Below are 20,739 nucleotides of genomic sequence, written 5' to 3'. Positions count from 1 at the left end.
TTGGTGTTCTTGCGAGAGAAAGAAAGATCTGCGCATGGTGTTCTTTCTTTTTTCTTTTCACTTTTTATTCAATTTTGTTCCAAATCTCTTCATCTTCATATTGCTTTATTCCTACACATTAAAATATAATATTAAGCACAAAGTAATATAATACAAGTCCCACACCATGCAAAGCGAAGCCCGGTATTTAAGTGGAGAAGGGTAGAGGGGCGGGCCCATTATCCACCGAGTTTAGAAGGCTGTGATTGGTCTAAAGGGCGGGTCACAGACGGATTTCTCGGTTATAAAAAAAAATAAAAATATAATCAATACTCATAAGAGCCCCCAAGGCCTAGCTCAAGTGGCAAAAGGTGGAGGATTTGTGGCTTAGGTCGCAGGTTCAAGCCCCACACCATGCGAAGCCTGGTATTTAAGTGGAGAAGGTAGAGGGGCGGGCCCATTATCCACCGAGTTTAGAAGGCTGTGATTGGTCCAAAGGGCGAGTCACAGACAGATTTCTCGGTTATCAAAAAAAAATAAAAAAAATACTCATAAGACGATTAAAAGTACTAAAATGTGAGTAAATAATGACTAAATATATGTATTTTTTCCCGAACATCACCTCCCCACACTTAGATTCTTGTTTTTCCTTGAGTAAGTATTAAAACTTAATCTCAATATGTGTATGTAAATATTGTATAAGCAGCGTATATGGGTATATACATGTCTGATACATAGTTATACATCATAGATATACACGGTTATATACTATTTATACAATATCTATACATTACATATATATTACATAACTATTTATACAATATCAATACATTACATATACATTGCATACATGCGCTCATTTTTGTTGAAAAAACTGTCACCTCTACAGTTTCGTAAGTAGCCCTTAAAACACTTGTTTTTAAGCCAATATATAACAAAAATAAGCCAAGTGCCATAAGTTAAGATTTTCATTTTGTTGTCAACAAGGATATTTAACTGATTTTGAATCAGTAATAATGTCTTATAGATGCCCTACAATGATGGGATAAGGGATAGATCTTCAATTTTTGGGAATCTGGCAAATGATGTAGAGTGCTGTACATACTTTTGGAGCACTTAAAATATTCTAAAACTTTAATTTCTAGCCCTTAACACTTAAAACATTTACTTTCTCCGTTTCATAAAGAATGACCTAGTTTGACTTGGAACGGAGTTTAAGAAAAGAAAGTAGACTTTTTAATCTTGTGGTTCTAAATTAAAGTTATGTCAAATGTACCAAAATGCCCTTTAATCTTGTGGCCTTAACACATGCCACGTGGAAAGTTGAAGTTAAAGTGTTGCCAAAAAAAGGAAATGGGTCATTCTTTTTGAAACATACTAAAAAGGAAATTGGGTCATTCTTTTTGAAACAGAGGGAGTAATAAATTAACTTCAAAAGACTTAAAAGTTCCATTTCTTTATTTCCGTCAAATTTTGTGGGATTAAAATAACATTATGTCCACACCTCTTACAGCCCAACCAAACTAAAATCCTAGTTAGTTCGACTCTGTTTAGTGTGTTGGTTTTATCCTTCTAAAATGAATTATTCAGATTCATCAATTGCAGTTATTTCCCCTCTTAAGGAAGAGATGCTTACAGTAATTATTGCAGCGACTTATGCACTCAATTATAGAAAATGCATGTATGTACCCTTATGGAATGCTGAGTACAGTTCTGTTTGTGATCCAGGCTAAAGGGTTTGTGGCTCATTCCTTTTTTGACGGTTTGTCAGCAACTGAGTTTTTTTTTCACACAATGGGAGGAAGAGAAGGCCTTGTTGATACGGCGGTATGGATCTCCTCTTTCGACTTATTTGTTGGTGGTATTATTATTTCTTATTCGGATATAATATTTGTTTATCTGAATTCTTCATTTGTCTGCTCGACTTCTATCAACAGGTAGGATATGAGTATGGGATACTCTGTGTAGGTTCTTTGAGTTGCACCAAAAAATTGACAAAATGACTGCTTATACCCGTATCGTAGACTTAACACACCCGTATCAAATATGAGAGTGCATGTAACAGGATTCTATAGATTCTTGCTGATGTCTTTCTTTGAAGTATAAGGCTAAAGTTTTGTCAGTGTTGAATGTTCATCCATTTTGATTGCTACAGGTTAAAACTGCTGACACCGGATACATGTCTCGTCGACTTATGAAAGCTTTGGAGGACCTTGCTGTTTATTATGACAGCACTGTACGAAATGCTAGCGCATGTATAGTTCAGTTCATGTATGGTGATGATGGCATGGATCCTTCACAGATGGAAGAGAAAAAAGGACGTCCTTTAAACTTTAGCAGATTATTTATGAAAGTTAAGGTATGAACTTCAATTTTAATAGAACCTAATAAAACATCAGTTGTTAGAAATTTTGATAATAATTTCTATTTACAGGCAACGTGTCCTCCTGGAGGTGAGAAGAGTTTGTCTTACTCAGAGATCTGCGAAATAGTCAATGAAAGGCTCTCATATCATGATATGACTCCCGAAGGGGGGTGCTCAGAGGCATTCCGTTCTTCACTGTCTGATTTTTTGATTAAAAATTTAGCTGAAACCTTGAAAAATTTACGGGAATCCCTATTATTGGGTGAAGAGCAGTATGAAGGGGATGATCGTGGATATCTTGAAAAAATTGCGTTAAACATATCTGGTATTACTAAGAGGCAACTACAGGTAAATAGCTTTGGAAGTTCCTTTTTTCTTGTGCAGAAGATTTTTCGGTTAATTGCTTGCTCCAACTATTAAGTGGTTTGCTGACAAAACTGCATACAACAATTAAGTTGCTACTTGATTTACTTTTCCTTCATTTTTTAGTGGTTATCCTTTAAGATATGAAATTCTGTTATAATGTGCCGTCATTGAGGATGATGCAAACTAGTTATTCAGAAATGACTTGTTATTTTAATAGGAGTTCAATATACATGTTTTCTATTACTGCTTGACTGTAAATTCTTATTGGTACTATATTACTTGATAGATGTTTTCCACAATAAAGTTGCTACTTGCTTTACCTGTCCTTCATTTTTGTTGGTTATCCTTTAAGATATGAAGTTCTGTTATAATTATGTCGTTATTGAGGATGATGCAAACTAGTTATTCAGAAGCTACTTATTATTTTGATAGGAGTTCAATATGACGTGTTTTCTATTGCTGCTTGACTGTAATTCTTATTGGTATATATTACTTGATAGATGTTTTCCGGTTGACAAAATAAAAATACACAAGGACAAGCAAGACTTAAATCTTTGTTGCTCCTTAGTGGAAACTTCATATAGTTCGATCCAAACATTATATGTGGCAGTGAATTTTTATTTACATTCCAGTCTTATGATAAAAATCTCCCTCTATTTCAATTTCCTCTATTTCAATTTGTTCGTCTTACTTTTCTTTTTAGTCCATTTCAAAGATAATTTCTCTTACCTTTTTTTGGCAACTTTTTAGTTTCAACTTTCCACATGACATGTTTAAGACCACAAGATTGAATGAGATTTTGGTATATTCTACGTATCTTTAGTTTAAGACCACAAGATTCAGAAGTCTTCTTTATTTTCTTGAACTTCATGCCAAGTCGGAACTAGACAAACAAATTGAAATGGAGGGAGTAGATCATATAGATTCAAGAACTTTTTTTTAAGAAGTTTTATGTGCTCATGAATGATGAAAAATGTAGTATGTACAATGGAATATGAAAGTTCTACACATTCAAAATATAGTTTTTGTAAAGGAGATACAATTTTGATAACCGAGAAGAACTACATAGCATCAAATGAGACAATAAAGTAATTTATTTTCAATCGAAAGTTAGCAAATTAATTGGTCAGAAGTACATAACAGGCTATCTTGCTTAATCTTGAATGCTGAAATTCAAGATTAGCTGAATCATGAGAGTAATTATTTGATGATAACCAATTAGATCTTGTTTGTTTTTATTTCAGAAAATGCTCCTCTTTTGAATGAATTTGTGTTTTGGTTTCAATTTTGAAAAGAAGTAAGTTCTGCAATGGAAAAAAAATCAAAGCTCAAATTTAATAGGAAAAGGTATATTAATTGCATCTAAGGCTGTGACCAAGTGGCCAATGACGTGGGATTGAGAATCATGAGGTTTTAGGTTCAAATCCTAGCGGAGGCAAAAATACTAGGTGATTTACTCCCATTTGTTGAAGCCTTAGTGAACAAAGTTACCTAGTACTTGTGTTGGCGGGAGGTAACAAGTACCCTGTGGAATATGAATTCTCCAAATTTGAAAGTTATATACAAGAACCTGTTTAGTTGAAGTTTGTCAAATATTTAGGGAAGTCCAAGAATAGAAAAGAGAGACGTGTAAATTTGAGCAATGGGATTACTTCCTTGACTTTGATGTGTGACATGTGCCACATTTTCTTCAAACTTATCTTACATTCCACCTGTTCCATCAGTATTTTAATAGCCTAGCTCCCTCCATGTTTTTTTGTTTTCTTGAGAAAGGTAACTTGGGCTCCCTCCATGTAATTACATGAAAATGTTTGCTTATATTAACTGTTGTGCTAATCAAAGTCATTTAAATTGGAAACACAGAGGGATTCTTTGTAATCCCCAATAGTATGACTAAACAAAGCTATAGTATGTAAAATAGACATGAAATCTGTCTGGTACAAGAATTACTAGCAGTACTTCATCGAGGAAATAATTTCAATGGGAAATTAGGAAAAAAGGGGAAAAAGGAACTAAGGGATAACATTTTCTACTTGTATTAAAAGAAAAAAGATAATGCTTAATTTTCTCCAGAATCATAAAGTTACTAATAGCATTGTGCAAATGTGTGGATTTTTAATTTTCCTTGCTTGTTTGTAGGTGTTCCTCAACACGTGCATCTCTCGGTATCACCTGAAAAGACTAGAAGCTGGAACTGCGATTGGTGCAATTGGAGCTCAGAGTATTGGAGAACCTGGGACACAGATGACACTGAAAACCTTTCACTTTGCTGGAGTTGCAAGCATGAGTATCCTTGTTTATTTGGAGCTTAAGTTTACATCATCAAAATGGTTTTTGGCTAGTCTAACTGACCTTTTATCATATCATCTTGTTTCTTTAACTCTTTGGTAGATGTTACACTTGGAGTTCCTCGAATAAAAGAAATCATAAATGCAGCAAAAAAGATCACTACTCCTATTATTACTACAAAACTTCTGTCTGCTGCTAATTTAACTGCAGCAAGGATGATTAAAGCCCGTATTGAAAAAACTCTTTTGGGGCAGGTAAGTTTCTTGTATTCATGAAAATTTTGCAAAGCTCTCATAATGGCATTGAACTAAGTTCATTGTGAATACAAATTTATTTCGTATGCAGGTGGCTAAGAGTGTAAAGATTGTGTTGGCATCTCGATTAGCATCAATTGCTATTTCACTTGATATGGAGACAATTCAGGTGTCACAACTGTGTATTGATGCTTATACTGTCAAGCAATCAATTTTACAGACTTCAAAAATAAAATTGAAAGAACATGTAAGATAGTTGTGTTTCTATTTCTGCTTCTGCTTATCAATCAATGACATCTTGTTGAGTGAATTTCCTATTTTCTGCAGCAAATAAAAGTTCTGAATCCCAGGAAGCTGGAAGTTTTCCCTCAGGCTAATAAAGATAAACTGCATTTTGAACTGCACCGGCTGAAAAATAAGCTGCCTGCTGTTGTTGTGAAGGTATGACAATCATCAAGATTTTAATTTAATTTTATATGTGGGGTTTTCAGTTGAGAACGGATTACTCAGTTTATTCTGAACTACTCTGTTGACTTACATTTGTAAATCTTCTTGGGATGTCAGGGTATTACTACAGTTCAAAGGGCTGTGGTGAACAAAGAACAACAAAAAGATCGTAAAAATGATGTCAAAGGGGAAACATATGAGTTGCTTGTTGAAGGGTAAGTTTTATGTATAGCTTCTTCCACGTCCTACATCATTAGGTTGTGCTCAGTTTGGTTTAGCAAGCCTGTAATTTCTACAGTATTCCTAGATGCATTCAATATCTCATAATTTATTTCTCTTTTATGGTAGAGATTCAAAAGTTATCTCACTTCACATGCCTTATTCTGTTTTTCTTACGTTAAAAAATAACCTAAGAGGGCTAATTAAGTTATTGAAACCATTACACTAATCCAGAGAATTCAACACCCCCTTTTCAAACAGTTGCTTAAGAGTGAAGTAGAATTGAACTTGGGCAAATCTTAGTCCTTGTGACCTCCTTTTCGGACAAATTGTTTCCGGGCACGATGGCGTTCATATTCTCATTGGTGACCCAAGATCATATACGGTCAAAGTCTGTCCATGAGCATGAGTTCAAGTTTAAACATATCCTACTTGGGCGAGGATAGACTCAAATTGAAAATAACCCCCCACTTCCCCACCCCAATTTGATTATCTTCAATTATTTATATCTGTATTTCTCAACAGAATAATTATTTATAACTGTAACATTAGATATTTGTCTAATCTTGTATGATCAAAATAAATTGGTATTCATTTGCAAAAATAATCTATTTAACTAGTCAATGACTACAAACACATTAGATCCAGTAAAGCTGTTTTGTTTGTTATTTTTTAAGCTTTGCGAGCTACAAGTGCATCTATGTGTACTTTTTAATGATTTTAGACATAAGCTCAATATCATAATAATACGTCAAACTAATTGAAATATTAAAATGTAACTATGATGTAAAATATATATGAAAAGAGGAGAATACAGGCTATATTTTATGCCTATGCTTGCAGCATAAGGCTGTCGGCTGGTACATGAAAATTAATTGGTCTCTACCAAGTTTCTTGAGGCTCTAATACCATATTGAAGGGTGTCACCTATAACCCTATTTAAAAGTTTAAGTTGTTAGAAAGGGGGAAAAGTGTAAAATATTTATTTATCAATTTAGGTCTGTAACTTTACGACAATCAAATAAAGAACAACTTCGAATTTATTTTTTTAATCGGGAAATAAGGTATCAAGGGAACAATTTTTTTTGAGAAATGCAACAATTAAATGGCAATTTTTCACACAAGAACATAGTTGGAGCTTTTAATACCAGTTTGTTGCGGTTAAGATCGTTTGAAAAAATAAAAGGATTTTAAAAACGTGCTGAGAATCTGTATTTTATTGTCTCATTGAGAGGTTAATTGGAGGACTACTGACTCATATAATAAAAATGATTTCATCAAAATAATGTTGTCTGATATAGTTTCAAGGATCCTGTGAAGAAATGTAAAAGAGAATTACAATCCTACTCTACTGTGTTGGTTCAGTTTTCAGCAAGTTGGGTTTTTGGTTTTCTTCTCTGGGATTTCATGCTCCAATGAGCTGTTGGTATAAAATAGAAATTCTACATGATACCTGCTCTTTCCTTTCTGCAGTACCGGTCTCCTTGCTGTAATGGGCATTGAAGGAGTTGATGGACGTTATACAAAGAGCAATCATATAATGGAGGTGCAGAATACTCTAGGCATTGAAGCAGCAAGGGTATCTATAATTGATGAGATTAATTATACCATGTCAAGTCATGGAATGACAATAGACTTGCGGCACATGATGCTTCTTGCAGATCTGATGACATATAAGGTACTTCTCCTGGAATAGTTTCCTCATCCAAAAACATGTCGTCTTTAATATCCAAGTATCAAGCTTAATGACATTCTTTGTTACTATCATAGGGTGAAGTCCTCGGAATAACTAGACATGGTGTTCAGAAAATGAAAGATAGCGTACTGATGTTAGCTTCATTTGAGAAGACAACCGACCACCTGTTTAATGCATCTGTAAATGGAAGGGATGATAAGATAGAAGGAGTAACCGAATGTATCATCATGGGCATACCAATGACGATAGGCACCGGGATGTTTAAACTTCGGCAACGGTATTTTTTTGACTTTTAACATGACATTTTATTCTTGAACCTTAATAATATCCTCTATGTGTGCCGTAATTTTTTGAATAAGCTAACACATTGGAAGCTACAAAGGAGAAAACTTATTAGTCTATGGAAGTTTTAAGGTCTTATTGCTAAATCAGGAAAAACAGTATTCTCAGAATGGTTTCTTTTTGTTAGAAGTTAGAACAATCAAATATTGACATATCTTTGCATCCGGCTGATGCAGGACGAGAAGGGAGGTGGGATTGGGAGAAAATTAGAGAAGTATGAGAATGAGAGAAGAATAAGATAGGAACACATTGTTACCTTTGTCAAAAAAAAAAAGATAGGAACACATAGATATCACCAAAAACTATTCGTTAAGTCCTTTTTTTGAGTTAATGAAACAAGATAAATAAATAAAGCCTTATTCGGGTAGGGATTTCTAAACTAGTAAAAACTCTTAAGACTATTAGAACTCCATACCTTTGGAAAATATTAAATACCTCAAACTAATAGATAAAATCTTATCTCAAGCTAAAAGATAATATCTCTAACTAACATATGGAGAAATAGTGTAAGAGCTGGTCCATTTGGCACTCGTTATGACCATATGGAGAGAGAAATCCTGTTGTTTAAAGGAGTCAAAGCAGTTCACGGATCATCTATATTCTTTTAACCTTTCGGAGCACCTAATAGATGTCGATAGATAATTGGTTGTTCTTTGCAGTGGATCATATTTCGCATGGATGTTGTACTATTTGGAATATACTGTATACATTGTGATCAATATTTTAAAAATATTTATTTAAATAGGATTGAGAATAATGGGGTAAAATACATTGGTGATTTGACAATTTTAAACCCATAAACCAAGCCACTGACAGCAATACAAGATGTTAGAGAAAAGCAGGTCATGTAGAGTGAGAGGTTTCAGATGCTTAGAAAGAGATATGTATGTGATTATCATTGTATGTGAGCATAAAATGGATCACCAGTTAAATGGAAATTATTGTTAAATGTTAAGCTAAATCATAGGTTTTATTTATGTGAAGTCTGCATCTCATATTTTATCAAAGATTCTTTTATCGCGAGCACATGTTGTGTATATTGGAGAAGTCCTCGTAAACTTGTCAACTTTAAGTTAAAGTGGTTATCTAGTACAATAACTAACAAAAAGGACAGATGCGTAATCTAAGAAGTTATCTACTTCTATTCCAATTACCTACGGTTATGGAGCCAAATCCTTGCTGCATATTAAAGTGAACTTTGTAGGTGTGGTGAGACTCTAAAATCCAATGAAACCCAAACTTCAGCACAGGGAGGATAATACACCGAATAGTTTGGTTACTTTGATCCCTCAAATAATCATATTATATCCATTCATTTGCTGCTCTTTTTTCTTGTCATTCTTGTGAATGTTTTTTAAAGTTTTATGTGCTTTGTACCTTCCAAGATAACTAATTCCTTATTTCCCGGTGTTTTATCTTCTGCTTCCTTTATGCCAGTGTTGAGCAGGTTGAGCTGAATTATCAACCAGACCCTATTATACTTGAGGCACTACTGGATTAAATGAATTTTCTGGTTCTGCAAATTTATACTTGAGGCACTGCTGGATTCTGATGGAAGGATAATAGCTGAGGTAAAGAATTTAATACAAGTAGAATAAACACTCTTTCTGTGATATGATACTTTGATGCAGCTGCTTGTTTATATTCCCTTTGCATATTGTGCATCAAAATTTCTTCTTTTAGTTACCATTCTGGTAACTGTTCATCAATATTTTAGTTTCACCCTCTTGGACTTGGAGGAGGAATAAATTGTCGAAGTCGAAGCATTATCAGATTTGATTGGAACAGTAATTAAGGTCAACCTTTCTTGATTTTACCATCTTACCTTTTTTGCCTTTGGGATCGATTTTACAGGTAAGCAACTTGCAATATTTCCGTGTGCGGCGTGATTTGCAGATCCTATCATTGACCATTCAACATCAGGTGAATTTAAAAGAAGTCTTTGAAGGAGACAAAAGTCTTACCAACACTTGAAAGATTGGTTTCAGCAAACCTTATAATGTTGATAGTTACTTTGGCCCTTGTTGGTTGACATGTTTACGTGTACATTATTTGTTTTCATAGTTACTGAAAGGTGAAAAGTGTCGTTAGACTCCCTGCCTCCAACGTATGGTACCATGTCATTATTTTAGCTCCATAGTTGCAAATGCAGAGTATAATGTATAGACTGTTAATGTTAAATTTCTGTTCCGTGATTGAAATCCAAAAAAAATAAAGAGTATCATTTAATAGGTTGTTACTAATAGTCCCACAATTGTGTATCATACAGTCCATCAAAAAACAATGAGTATCATATGTTATGTCATCTGGAATGGACACAAAATTTGAGGTCTAGGTCTAAACATATTTTGGAAATTTATAGACTAACATTGAAAAATTGAGATAAGTTTGAAATTCTGATATGTGATGCCAACTCCAAAAGAAGCAACGTCCTCCTTTCAAAACGAAAAGAATCATTTGATAAGTTGTTACCGATGAACCATAAAATTTATGCTCATACCGAGTGTGTCACACATAATTCAAAAAATTGAGACAATTGTGAATTGCTATTTTGTGACACATAAACACTTAAAAAAAAATTCGTAACAAAAAGTCCAAAAAAGTAATGTACGCCTTTCAAAAATAATGAAGTGTCATTTAATAGGTCGTCACCAATGGATGCATAATTCCGAAAAATTCATGAATAAATACACACAACTTAAATTTCTAATTCTGTAAATTGACCCCTAAATGTCCAAATCATTTGATAATAATACAACATTTTAGTGGCGATTAACATTTCTTTAAGTGGCAACAATTTACTACAAATGCATACTTTAAGGCGACGGTATATCTTTTTTAGCTGCGACTAAAGTTGGTAATAATTCTTACTTTTAAAGGCAACAACATACTTCGGCAATTAGAGTTGCCACTAATAAAATCAGTAGCGACTAAAATATCTTTTAGCGGCGATAATTCTTTAGACTAATGCTGGTTTCTAGTCGGAACATATATATTTTTCGTTGCGATTGAAGTTGCCACTAATACAACTTTTAGTGGCGACTGATATATGTTTTAGAGGTGATAATTGTTCTCATTAATGCAGGTTTTTAGTGGTAACAAATATACCTTTTCACGGCGATTAAAGTTGCAACAAATATATTTTTTTGCGGCAACAAATATATACATTTTAGCGGCAACAATTATTGTCACTAATACAGGTTTTTAATGGCGACTAATATATGTTTTAGCGGCGAATATTGCTGTCACTAGTCTTTAGTGGCGATAAATATACAGCGATAATACTTGTTTTTAGTGGCGACTTCTATACGTTTTAGCGGCGAGAACAGTTGTCACTAATACAGGTTTTTAATGGCGACTAATATATGTTTTAGCGGCGAATATTGCTGTCACTAGTCTTTAGTGGCGATAAATATACAGCGATAATACTTGTTTTTAGTGGCGACTTCTATACGTTTTAGCGGCGAGAACAGTTGTCACTAATACAGGTTTTTAGTGGCAACTTATACATGTTTTAGCGGCAACAACTTTTGTCACTAATAACAATTTTTACTGGCGACTTGAATATCTTTTAGCGGCGACTTCTGTTGTCACTAATAGAGGTTTTTCGTGGCGACTCTTATATGTTTTAGCGGCGACAAAGTTGTCACTAATACATTGGTTTTTAGTGGCGACTTATATATCTTTTAGCCGCGGCAAATGTTGTCACTAATAATGATTTTTAGTGGCGACTTATATATGTTTTAGCAGCGACAAATGTTTTCACTAATAATTGTTTTTAGTGGCGACTTATGTTGTCACTAATAGATGGTTTTAGTGGCGATATATATACCTTTTCGCGGCGATAATAGTTGTCACTAATACTTGTTTTTAGTGGCGACTTCTATACGTTTTAGCGGCGACAACAGTTGTCACTAATACAGGTATTTAGTGGCGACTTATATATGTTTTAGCGGCGACTTATGTTGTCACAAATGATGGTTTTTAGTGGCGACTTCTATACGTTTTAGCGGCGACAACAGTTGTCACTAATACAGGTATTTAGTGGCGACTTATATATGTTTTAGCGGCGACTTATGTTGTCACAAATGATGGTTTTTAGTGGCGACTTCTATATGTTTTAGCAGCGACAACAGTTGTCACTAATACAGGTTTTTAGTGGCGACTTATATATGTTTTAGCGGCAACAAATATTGTCACTAATAATTATTTGTAGTGGCGACAAAAGTTGTCACTAATAGAGATTTTTAGTGGCGACTTATATATATACTTTAGCGGCGACAATACTTGTCACTAATAGAGGTTTTTAGTGGCAACTTATATATGTTTTAGCGGCGACAATACTTGTCCCTAATAGAGGTTTTTAGTGGCGACTTATATATGTTTTAGCGGCGACAACCGTTGTCACTAATGCTGGTTTTTAGAGGCGACTTGTACATGGTTTTAGTGGCAACAAGTATACCTTTTAGCGGCGTTTAAAGTTGGGATGACATATCATAAAAAATTCATAGATTATATAGCACACGAAAATCAAAACATTTAATTTTTTTCGCCACATTGTGGCTCATTTGAACTTGAAAATACGTCTGTTTATCCCTCGGGACAGACTCCTGCCATTTATAAGGTCGTAACTGACGTGCATGAAACATTTCGACCAAAAACAAGTTGGGATCACGTATCACCAAAAATTAATGAACTATAACATGCGAAAATTGATAAATTTTGATTATTTTTTCGCATTGGGGCTCATTAGAACTTGAAAATTTGTTTGTTTACCTTACGGGACCAACTTACGCCAATAAAATGTCGAAACGAACGTCCATGAAAAATTTGGGCAAAAAACAAGACAGGATCACGATTCACAAATCCATGAGCTAATACACAAAAAAGAAAGTCAGGTAATTACTAAAAGTTAGTCATTAAATGTAAAAATATGCTTTAAAAATGATGAGAGTATACGTAATGCTTTCCCAACTCATTACGAAAATTTTCATAAAATTTTTTCAAAAAACCTTCCGATTCTCTTTTACCATTTTTAAAAATATATGTGGTACTAATAAGTTTCACCAATATATAACTATCAGGTGCCATCAAAATTTAATCAAATCATAAGAAATTACCTTATTAATAGGATAGATGCAAGGAATTGATGCTACGAATGCCATAGCAAGTGAATCAGAATAAAGCATGTATCAGCGTCAAAATTCATGGGTTAAAACACACGAAAAACTAACGAAATCATGTGATTCCTAAAAGTTGGCCCCTAATTGCAAAAATATGCCTTAAAAATTGGTGGGACTATCTGTAATGCTTCCAAACTCATTACAGAAACTCTCATAAAGTTTTATCAGATAACCTTTCGGGCGCCAAATACACACGAAAAATCAAGAAAGTCACTTAATTCCAAAAAGTTGGCCCCTAAAATGCAAAAAATATGCCTTAAAATAGTGAGATTATACGTAATGTTCCCCCAATTCATCACAGAGGTCCTCATAAAGTTTTTTCAGAAAAAACATTTCGGGCACCACAAGACGCCAAAATCCATGGACTAATACACACGGAAAATCTAGAAAGTCGCGTAATTCCTAAAAATTAGCCCTTAGATGCAAAAATATGTCTTAAAAATTGTGGAACTATACGTAATGCTCCCCCAAGTCATTACAAAGGTCCTCATAATTTTTTAGAAAAACCTTCTGGGCGCCACAAGGCACCAAAATCTATGGACTAATACAAACCTAAAACAAAGAAAACCGCATAATTTCTGAGGCCTTATTGGACATTTAGATGCCAATTTATAGAAATTTCGATTTTTCTTTACATTTTAAATTACGAAATTCAAACAAGACTATCTTTGATAGTATTGTTTTTATTTATTTTTCTGGGGTTGCGTTTGGTTGTATATCGAAATTACTGCCATCTTTATACAACTAGATGGTCTTGATTTGAAGTACATTATATTTCTGCTGCTCTTCCCTCTCCTTGTAGATAAATCATCAGACAATCTCAAGATCCAAATTTACAACAGAAACTGAACTACATGATTGTTTGAAAAAATGGTGGGTGCATGCATTTCATATATACATTGGTGTGTATAGGAGCATGTAACAAACCAACATTGACATTGTACAATCTCTCCTTCTCACTCTGTATAATCGAAGATAGCTAATTGTAACTGAGAATCGACTGTGTATTGTTTAACGAATGACCTTCTCCACCAAACTTCGAAAGCTCTCTGAATATTGGGACAGTCATCTCCTTTGTTAAGGAATCGATCGAACCAGTTAAGCAGAATGGTTTGTTGTTGAGCCAAGGGTAGTGTTAGAATAGTCTGACCAAGTCCCTCTTCAACCAGCTTCTTGTCAATTGATCTACCAGCCCTCTTCATCCACCCAAAATCGTCATATAGACTTTCCAGCCATGTCGATAACAAACAATATCTAACATCTTTTGGCACTAACAAATTTCCCCTACCAATTGCAATGCAAAGTTGTGCAGTGATCTTGCTGATTTCATGTCGATACATGGTGGGAATCTTGGAGTGAAGAATGGAGAGTTCTTTTTGTTCTGCCCATAGTTTCACAAACTCATCCCCCATTTTCCTGTCGATTAGGATATCAACTAGCCACTGCAGATTGTCTGCTTCACGAGCAATCTCACCCATTAGAACCCCTCGGTCCTGCTGCCTGTTATCATCCACGGATGTAGCTTCAGACAAGCTAAGTATTAGAGAAGTGAGGCATCTATGACAAAAATGATAGAGAGCATCCCTTGAGATATCAAGATTACTTTCATGACTGCTACTATTGCTAGTGTTTTCTCTTAGCAAACGAGATATCACTTTTTTCATCTCTTTGCGGGCTTTATCATCCTTGGCATGTAAAACACCAGTAAGTATCCTCTGAAGAATGTCATCGGATCTTGAAGATGTTGATGGTTCAGCAACCAGTCTCTGAAGTATATCAGCTGCTGAATCGGGAAGCTGAAGTTGACTGAGATGAGATACTACTTGTTCCTCTTCTTGTTGGGACCAAGGAACAGCCTCCAGATACTCCAAACAAGCCAACACTCCATCATCAAACATAATTGCTGACGATATCTGTGATAAGAAATATTAATACAGAACATAAAATCATAAATGGAAACTCAAAGTCCCAAGTCATCAGTGTAGTTAAAACTTAGCCATACCGGAAAAATTCAAGCTTGGTACACTACCCATTCTGCTAGTTGCCAATAAATCTATAGACTTATAGTTTCTTTTACAGTGTCTAGCTCTCCATTGATTTCTCATTTACTGAAGGAGCACCCAAGCAGAGGGAAGAGGATGATTTCCATAAGATGTCCTCTCCATCAGAACTAAATTATCGTTTTTATCATGTGAAGAGATGAATCTCAGGCCTAACCTAACCCTAAAGCTAGCTTATGAGGAGAAGCCGAAGACCATATACAGAGACCACAACCCATTCTCTCAACCAATGTGGAACTCGACACTCCCTTGGCATGGCCAGGACAGGACAACTACTGAAGCATGGATAATATAACACGGGGGTCCAACATTATGATACACAACAACCGTGCTCAATGAGTTTTGGCTCCTTACCAAGTAAAAGATGGATCTTGTTAAAATTAGCGCACATAGGAAGGATTGTCCATAGGAAATCACAACTCCTTTCCTCAACCAATGTGAGACTTGATACTCCCTCACAAGCCCTATGCTGGACAACTAAAGCATGGACAATATAACTCGGGGACTCAACATTGAGAAACACAACAACATGAATAGATGGGTCTGACTACGATACTATGTGAAGATATGTACTTTTTAGCCTAACTCAATCCTAGCAAACTAGCTAACGAGGAGAGGATTGCCTAATATAACTTTATTATACAGGAAAACGAAAATTGAGTAAAAATTGATGATGTTAACAGAAAAAATAAGTATACCTTAAGCAATCCCAGGACCTTGTTAACATTTTCACCCATCAATCTCTTCTTCAAATCATCACAATACATAAGCACCAATGTTTCCACATAAACCTCCACGTCATCACAATCAAGAATCTCAACCGAATGCGACCCATTTCTCTGAAGCTTATCAGCGAAAAACCTACTCCGTCCGACTAGCACTCTCCGGTGAACATCCATAGAAACTTTAAACCCATCACGCGCCGCTATCGTCAGCCTGACATCACCCACCGCCGGAAACGGAGCTTCAGCCAAAACCCTCGAAACTCTCTCTTGCGTTCGGTATCGCGATTCGAGTGAGTGTTTGGACTCGCGGGTCTGCTCCTCTGACATCATCTCGAAAAGGGTCGGGCTAGGATTACTGGGTCGGGTCGGAATTTGGATAGGGGAAGGTGGGTTGGAGGTACGAGGTGGGGAAGGAGAAGGAGATAGATATGGGTTGGAAATGAAACCTTGTTTGATCATAGTGGAAACTAATTGATTCTTCGATTTGTTGTTGTTAGGGGAAGCCATTGATGGAGTCAAAATTTGAGCTTGAGCTAAGAGGTTGAAGAATGTGGAGAGCTCTAAGCTCTAAGCTCAAAGCTATGGAGGAAACAGAGAGGGAGAGTTGTGTTGGATCTGAAGTTTTGGTAGTGACAGAGTTTATTGGGAAGTCAGGTGTAAAAGTAGTTAATTAATTTTTGGGATTCAATTAAAAAACTATAATAACTACTACTCTAAAAGTGGGTATATTGTCTTTAATCATGTTTGAACAAATATTAATTTTGGGTAAGCGTGGTTTGTTAGAGCATATAAGAATAGTGTTAAATATGATATATTATAATATTGATAATAGTTATGGTTATATTACTCATGATAAGATTATTTTTCACGAGTGTCTATAAATATACTATCCACGAATATGATGGAAAGAATGTGAAAAAGATTTTGAGATGTAATTATGTTTTTAATTAGGGGAAAAGAACAAATATACCCTCGAACTATCGTAAATGATATGCAAATACCCCGTCATACTTTTGGGATATTGATGCCTCTGTCATCCAAAAACTATAGCATGTATGCTTTTACTCTAATGGAAGACTAAATAGGGACATGTGGCGCAATCTTATATCCTTTAATTAGAAAGCTCGAGTTTGAGTTCGAGTTATAAATATGAAAAACTTATTGTTAGGAAGTGCTACCCTCCAAATTAAGTCCTATTTGAGGCAGGTTATGATATCAAATTTCAATACATGTATCAAACACATCAATCTAAAAAGAAGTGTCACAAATAATAATGCCAATAGTTATAAAGAAAAAATGACTTTCGTTAAAAGTGAGGGAAGTCTTCCTCTCCCATTTTGTTAAAAATATTTTGATTTGTCAAAAATGACAAATAAAAAGAGAAATTAAATTAGAAAATATTTAACAAGTAAATAGAGTTGACGGGAGTATAATATACCAATACAAAGTTAATAAGCATATGATATGTATCTTTTCAATATGTTGCTATCATTTACTATGTATTTTTATACAAATTTATCACTTAATTATATACAATAAGTTAAAATATTAATTCAAGGTGTGAACATAATTGTATAAACCAATCATAGTTTATCACTTATCTTTTACACAACTCAAAACTTTTATGTTGATTTATAGTACTTTGTAGTAAAGCACTTTTTACAACTCTAAAACATTTATGTTAACTTGTGATTCCTTTTCTTTGTTCAAAAAAAGTTTTTTTTTCCTATTAATTTTTAGAATGAATGTGTGAACAGTGATAGAAAGAAAAAGTAAGAGAATATAAACTTTATTAGAATTGAATTGACATATGTGTAAGTTGCAATAATGCTTCCTCCTCATATTTATTTCCTAGAAGAGAAAATGGTCAAGTATGTGTCCCTAATATATTTAATAGAGTAAATTTATTCTTTGCTTTAAAAATATTTTATTCCTAACTCTGTTATTTAACAAATGGCCCAAAATTTCTATTATATTTTGTAAGAAAAAAAATCAGTGTTTGTGGCCAAAATACATCTTTAAACTATATTCCCAACTTAAACTACATCTTCAAATTATTTTTCTTAACAGAGAACGTCCCTCAATTGTTTAAAATTTGACAACTTTCATCCTTTTGTTAAAAATTGTCAAAAAATAACAAATTTCTTCACAAAAACATGTACAATTCACACTACTCTCAATATAACTCCTTAAATCACCCTCAATAAACCAATTTTGTTTATTCTACATGCATCTAAAATAAAATATTGTGAATTTTTTTTAGCAACAACGTTTTGCATGGTCTTCCTTTTAATTATCAATTTTGTTTTTATTTACTTTTCATTTGTTTTGATATCAAAAAATTATCCGTTGAAATGTTTTCTTCTTATTGAATCTGCAAAAATTCATGTCGATCGGAGACTTTTACCTCTAATAATGAAAAACAAAACTCGAGTACTAGAGATCAAAATTAGCTGAATCTTGATTACCTCAACTCTTAGTTTGCCCCAAAAAATTATTGATCTAATGTCATTTTGACTTTGCAAGGTGAAGATGGTGTAAAATTAAACTCCAACTCCATTCAGTTGGTAAAGGAGAAGAGCAGATAATGTCTCCTCGTAGACTTGCACCATCCTAACATTGTTTTTTTTAACAACAAACAAGGGTCGCAAATAAAAAATTAAATTTTGGAATCTTTTACCAAACAAATAATAAAATTATAGTTATTTTTTATGAGAATAGTATGAATTGTATATGTTTTTTTTTTTTATTTATGAAATTCACTAATTTTTTGACAAATTTTAATAGATGGATGAAAGTTGTTAAGTTTAAATATTTGGAGGATGTTTTTTGTTAAGAAAAATAATTTAAGGATGTAGTTTAAGTTGATGGTATATTTTAAGGATGTTTTTAGCGAAAAACTAAAAAAAAATCATCATTTTATATCAACATAATATTTTGTGAGAATAACAAAGGAGTGATGAAATATTCACTAAGGACCCGTTTGGCCATAGATTTTCCAAATAATATTTGGGGAAAAATTTGACAAATAGTGTTTGTCCATACAATTTGTCATTATTTGGCAAATATTATTGGCAAATATCCCAAATTCCCAAATACTAGTTTTTTCTAGTATTTGGGCCAAATCTCATTATTTGAGATTTTTAAAAATTGAAATTTTACGTCAAATTTTTATCTTTTACAAAAACACTCTCTATAGTAGTTGTTGCGTTGTATTACATAATTTTCTTACGTGAACACCAAAATAGTGATGAAATATTCAGTTAATATGAAAGTGATGATACGATTGTTGATGAAAATGATGAACAATCGGCTCAGGAACAAAGTCATGTGCTTTGTCTACTTCACGATATATGGAATGATAATTGTTGCACTCACGCCAAACTACCACATTGCTCTAGTGTCATGGACACTACTTGTTATTTGTTGTAACGAAGATTCAATTGGCTTGTAATACAAACTTATGGTTAGTTTTGATAGTTTTTAAAACTGATGGATATAAATCATATTTTTCTAAATATGTGAAATATGTTTCCCAAATATTATGGCCAAACACATAGTGAAATTTCATCCAAATAATATTTGTCAAGAATATTTAGAAATTTATGACCAAATTGTCACGGACTTAGAGTGATGGCTAAAGTTCCGTGTGGCCCTTGACGGTTTACTCACTAATCTTTCAAGCTTCTTGTAAACTCAAGGAAGCCTTTAGGACTTGGTTTGCTAAGAGAATGTTTAAGGGAAGTTTTGGAAAGAACAAAGAGAGCTTTTTGAAGAAGGCTTTGTATTGAGCTTTGGAAGATTGCTTACAAACTTGCTTGGTGCCTTTGCAAATGGTGGCACCTCTATTTATACTACTCTCCAAGGACTAAAGTGTAATTAATATTTTCATGATAAGTCCCTCCAATATTTACACTTTGGCCCCTATCTAGAGAATTCTACACTTCTCTAAAGATTTCTTGAAATATCTAAGGTTCTCTAGCCTATTCTAGAAACCTCCATGCCTTCTTCGTTGCAAAAGTTGCCTATGTTGGTGGCGGGACGTCACATGCTCCCCCACCCGATGATGCGACGACCGCGGCGCATTGCTGCAGAAAATCCCGGACTTGGTCCCTTCCAGTGTACAAGGAACATGGCGCTGGCTTGCTGACCCCGCTTCCGTTTGGCTTGGTAGTCTATGATAGCTTCAATCTCCCGGTCGTGCGAGGCGGTGACAGTAATGGGGGCCCGGCGGGGTTGGTTCCGGCTAGTGTCTTCCTTGTCCTCATGGTAAGGCTTGAGGACGCTTGCATGAAACACCGGATGGATTTTGAGGTGTGGAGGTAACTCCACCTTGTATGAGATCTTGCCTACCTTGGCAACGATCTTGAACGGCCCCTCATATTTTCGCACTAAGTTTTGATGGACGCCTCTTAGTGCCTTGAACTGTCTTGGATTGAATTTCACCAAGACCATGTCGCCTTCCTTATAGTCCGTGGGACGTCGTCTGCGGTCGGCAAACTTCTTCATCTTGTTTGCTGCCTTGTCCAAATAGGACTTGGCAGTGTCAAGCTCCTCCTCCCATCCTTTGGAAAGATGGTAAGCTCCCAAACTCTTTCCTTCGAAAGCGGCCGGTAAAAAATGCGGAGTCTGGGGTTGTTGGCCTGTCGCCAATTCAAACGGCATGCGCCCGGTGGACTCACTCATTTGCAAATTATAAGTAAACTGCTCCATGTCTAGGAGTCTAGCCTAATCCTTTTGATGCGCACTGATATAATGCCTTAAGTAGCACTCCAACTGGGGGTTGATGCGTTCGGTCTGGCCGTCTGTCTGCG

At 34.7% G+C, this 20,739-nt stretch overlaps 2 protein-coding genes across 3 annotated transcripts in view; one reads left to right on the top strand and one right to left on the bottom strand.

The window, feature by feature from the left end:
- LOC102603938 (DNA-directed RNA polymerase III subunit 1) overlaps positions 1 to 10,138 on the top strand; it is a 32,480-nt gene extending 22,342 nt beyond the window's left edge. The window contains exons 17-28 of one of the 2 annotated variants that reach the window (XM_006365089.2): positions 1,708 to 1,806; positions 2,135 to 2,338; positions 2,414 to 2,692; positions 4,850 to 4,997; positions 5,102 to 5,253; positions 5,345 to 5,500; positions 5,581 to 5,694; positions 5,818 to 5,915; positions 7,393 to 7,597; positions 7,690 to 7,892; positions 9,395 to 9,528; positions 9,812 to 10,138. In XM_006365089.2, coding sequence (XP_006365151.1) covers positions 1,708 to 1,806; positions 2,135 to 2,338; positions 2,414 to 2,692; positions 4,850 to 4,997; positions 5,102 to 5,253; positions 5,345 to 5,500; positions 5,581 to 5,694; positions 5,818 to 5,915; positions 7,393 to 7,597; positions 7,690 to 7,892; positions 9,395 to 9,458 — 1,722 coding nt within the window. In that variant the 3' untranslated portion in view covers positions 9,459 to 9,528; positions 9,812 to 10,138. Of the gene's footprint in view, positions 1 to 1,707; positions 1,807 to 2,134; positions 2,339 to 2,413; positions 2,693 to 4,849; positions 4,998 to 5,101; positions 5,254 to 5,344; positions 5,501 to 5,580; positions 5,695 to 5,817; positions 5,916 to 6,180; positions 6,395 to 7,392; positions 7,598 to 7,689; positions 7,893 to 9,394; positions 9,529 to 9,811 lie in introns of those variants that run through there. The other variant, XM_006365090.2, reaches the window with a different exon arrangement.
- A 3,756-nt stretch (positions 10,139 to 13,894) lies between these two features.
- LOC102603605 (BTB/POZ domain-containing protein At5g60050) lies at positions 13,895 to 16,593 on the bottom strand. The gene is made up of 2 exons (XM_006365088.2): positions 15,899 to 16,593; positions 13,895 to 15,053 (listed from the first exon to the last, which is right to left on the bottom strand). Exons 1-2 carry the CDS (start codon positions 16,430 to 16,432, stop codon positions 14,097 to 14,099), a joined length of 1,491 nt encoding a protein of 496 aa, XP_006365150.1. The 5' UTR covers positions 16,433 to 16,593; the 3' UTR covers positions 13,895 to 14,096.
- Between the last annotated feature and the right edge of the window lie 4,146 nt (positions 16,594 to 20,739).

This window comes from Solanum tuberosum, unplaced genomic scaffold (assembly GCF_000226075.1).
Source record: "Solanum tuberosum cultivar DM 1-3 516 R44 unplaced genomic scaffold, SolTub_3.0 scf00529, whole genome shotgun sequence".
Taxonomy (NCBI): Eukaryota; Viridiplantae; Streptophyta; class Magnoliopsida; order Solanales; family Solanaceae; genus Solanum; species Solanum tuberosum.
Note: the sequence above shows the minus strand (reverse complement) of the source record. Positions and strands in the feature narration are given on the sequence as shown.